The 3,380-nt window shown below is 58.3% G+C and overlaps 1 protein-coding gene across 1 annotated transcript; it reads right to left on the bottom strand.

Annotated features, from left to right (window-relative positions):
• Positions 1-1,883: 1,883 nt before the first annotated feature.
• FFAR1 (free fatty acid receptor 1) lies at positions 1,884-2,833 on the bottom strand (the record flags this gene model as incomplete). The annotated part of the gene is made up of 1 exon (XM_079907276.1): positions 1,884-2,833. The coding sequence occupies one exon, from the start codon at positions 2,831-2,833 to the stop codon at positions 1,931-1,933; it is 903 nt and encodes a 300-aa protein (XP_079763402.1). The 3' UTR covers positions 1,884-1,930.
• Between the last annotated feature and the right edge of the window lie 547 nt (positions 2,834-3,380).

The raw sequence follows: 3,380 nt of genomic DNA, 5'->3' as shown, positions 1-3,380 counted from the left end.
CGCAAGCAGAGGGAACGGGGGGCGGTGCACAGGCTTGACTTGCTGGGGCACTGGTAGAAGGTTCAGGGCCCAAGGGGCGAGGGTCACCAGAGGATGCTGGGGGTGGGTCATGCGGAGCCCCAGGGAGGAACTGAAATCTCCCCTAAGTGGAGGAGGCACAAGTCACTGGAAGACGTGGCCCGGCACCAGCAGGTGCTCCGGTGCTGTGGAAGGGAGAGTGGTTCTCGTGTTACAGGAGGAGCTGCCTGGGCTGGAGTTCGGCCTTCGGCTGAAATCCTCTGATGTCACCACTGCGCAGAGAACAGACTTGTTTCTGGCTTCGGCAGAGCCTCAGACAAGTGACTGAACTTCTCTGGCCCATTTCCATATTTTTAAACAGGGACAATAAGACTTCTTTGGAGGGCTGTTATGAGCATTCGCTCACTCAGCAAATATTAACCACAAGCCTACCGTGTGCTCGGCTCTCTGCTAGTTGCTGGGGATATATCAGCAAATGAAACAAAAATCCTTGCCCTTGTAGACAGTTTTTTTTTGTTTTTTTTTTCTTTTTGGCTGTACCACGCGGCACGCAGGATCTTAGTTCCCCGACCAGGGATCGAACCAGTGCCCCCTATAGTGGAAGTGCAGGGTCTTAACCGCTGGCCTTCCAGGGGAGTCCCCCCTTGTAGACATTTAGGCACGAAAAGAGATAACTTGTGTAAACCAGTTCGTGCTTGTCAGGCACGTAGCTGCCACTTTTTTGCTTCTCTGTGTTCATGTCTTTATCGTCATGAGAGGAACGTCTGTTTCCTACTCCTCGCCTCAGAGCAGACGCCCAGACTTTTGGCTCTCGTGGCCAGTGTCCCCTGCCCACTCTCTCTCGGGTTCAGGGTGCTACCATTCACCTTCGCCAAAGGGACCACAAGGACAGGCGTTAACCCTGATACCCCAAGTTTTCTAAATGTCCCCTGATCCTCCTGGAAGGATCACATCCTATGTCCCCCCCTTTCTTTGCTGTAGGGTGTCGGGTAAATTTCTAAACCCCCGTAAAATGAAGATGACCACAGCTAACTCATGCAGCACCTTAGTGCAAATTAGGAAAAGGTACACCCTGCAGGTGAGCACAGCCCAGCACCAGAGTGCACTGCTTGAGGAGTGCCTTTGTTCAAATTAGAATAAGTTGCTGCTTCCCCTGGCTGGAAGCAGCCCCAGGCCAGGCCCACGGCTTGGTGAGCAAAGCACAGGGTAGAATCTAGTCGGTGTTTGCGCCTCTGCCGGACACCCTCTTGCAGTGAGCAGTCTGCTCATCGGTACAGCAGCCGCATGGCTAAATCAAAGGAACGTGGGAGGATGAAACGAGACAACACTTGTAACGCACTTGGCACGGTGACTGTCACGTATATTTCTGGTATTGCTGGTGTTTTCCCTTCCCCCGGCATCTTTTCCTACCAGCGTCCTGTTCACAGTTCTAATGCTGCCCCCTTGTGGGTGTCACATGGTATAACAGTGTCATTACCTTGCCTCCGGCCTCTTATTCAGAAATTCAAAATGGTCTTTCCTAGGAAATGATTTTGGAGTAACAGCTCCCAAAGTAGACCATCAGAGTGGCGGCAGTTCCTCTGGCTTAGAAGCAGACCTCCCTCCCTCCTTCCCCACAGGGCACACTGGCAGTCAGGCCAGTCAGGACGCAGAAAAGGAACGGACAGAGGTGGGAAATCGCGCAGACGTGTGCCGAGGCAGCTTACCTTCCTCCTGTGACCCAGCTCCAGGCCTCCATTCTTTCTCCACCTGGGATGCCATCTTCCGCCAGGCTCAGTTCTTCCCATAAGTGGCTCCGGGGATGCCCCCCCAGGCAAAACCGCCCTGCAGTTCCTTTGGAGCAGCCCTCGCCAGGCGCCTGGAGAAGCAGTCTGGCTCTCCTGCTCCCTGCCCCTCCCCCATGCAGTGCTGACTACTTCTGGGACGGCCCCCCGTTTGTTTTTGCCCCACGTGTTGTCCCCCGGCCAGCGACCCCTCCCAAGTAGCCGGTCACCAGTGGGTTGAGCACCGCGCTCCACGCACCTGTAATGAGCCCCAGCTTCCGCCAGCAGCCTCCGAGGCTGGGGTGCAGGAAGCCAGCCACGTTGGAGGCATTGTAGGGTCCCAAGCAGAGCAGCAGTGTGAGCAGAGCCCCACCGGCCACCCAGGCCGCCTTGAGCTTCCGTCTGTGGCTCAGGCCTGAGCGGGCCAGTGCCCGGAGGCAGCCCACGTAGCAGAAGGCCGTGATGACCAGGGGCAGAAAGAAGAGCAGCAGAGAGAGGCTGAAGCGTGCGGGGCCCGCCAAGGCCGGGTCCCAGGCCTCCAGGCAGACTGGAGAGCCGTTCACTGGCGTGCTGATGCCCAGGGAGCTGGTGGTATTGTCCAGCCAGCCTCCCGGAGCCTCCAACCCAAAGACCAGCCCCAGGTGACAGAGGACAAGGGCCCATATGGCCACACACACGCCCCAGGAATAGCGCGGCCTCCGGGCGGCTTGGTAGCCCAAGGGGAAGGCGGCTCCCAGGTAGCGGCCGACGCTCAGGGCGGCCAGGAAGCCCGCGCCCGCGTAGAGCGGAGCGAAGTGGACCAGGGCGAAGGCAGGACAGAGTGAGGCCGGCAGGGGCCAGGCTCCCCCAGCCAGGGCCTCCGCCGCCTTCAGGGGCAGAGACGTCGCCAGCAGGAGGTCGGAGCAGCCCAGGTGGAGGGCATAGACCAGGCTGGGGGTGAGGCGCAGCCGGGCGTGGGACACGGCGCCTGCGATGGCCAGGGCGTTGAGCGGGAAGCCCAGCGCGAAGGCGGCCATATAGAGGGCGAAGGAGAGCTGCGGGGGCAGGTGCATGGGGCCCCTCGTGCGCACCACTGGCGCCCTGCCCCCAGATCTCAGGGCCCGGAAAGGGGGCTCCCAGAGTCACAGACTGGTTTCAGCACTTGCTCAGGGTGCGAGAAGCCATCTAGTGGGATAGCTGGGGAGACAGACGCCGGTAGGGGGAGGTGGCCTGGATTAGAAGCGAGGACCACTAGCCGTCAGTCCTCTGTTTTCTCTCCACCATGTGCCCCCTTAATTGAAGCGAGCGATCGTGGTGTAACGGGAGGAGACGGAGCACAGGCGCGCAGGTCCCAGAAGAGGGAAGGCCTCTTGCTTTCTGAGACTCTGGGGAGACAAGCGGTGGAGAGAATTCAGAGCAGAGTTGAGGGACTTCCCCGGCGGCCCAGTGGTTAAGACTTCGCCTTCCAATGCAGGGGCTGAGGGTTCGATCCCCGGTTGGGCAGCTAAGATCCCACATGCCTCGTGGCCAAAAAGCCAAAACATAAAACTGAAGCAATATTGTAACAAATTCAATAAAGACTTTAAAAATGGTCCACATCAAAAACATCTTTAAAAAAAA

Source organism: Stenella coeruleoalba, assembly GCF_951394435.1.
Source record: "Stenella coeruleoalba genome assembly, chromosome: 20".
Lineage (NCBI taxonomy): Eukaryota > Metazoa > Chordata > Mammalia > Artiodactyla > Delphinidae > Stenella > Stenella coeruleoalba.
Note: the sequence above shows the minus strand (reverse complement) of the source record. Positions and strands in the feature narration are given on the sequence as shown.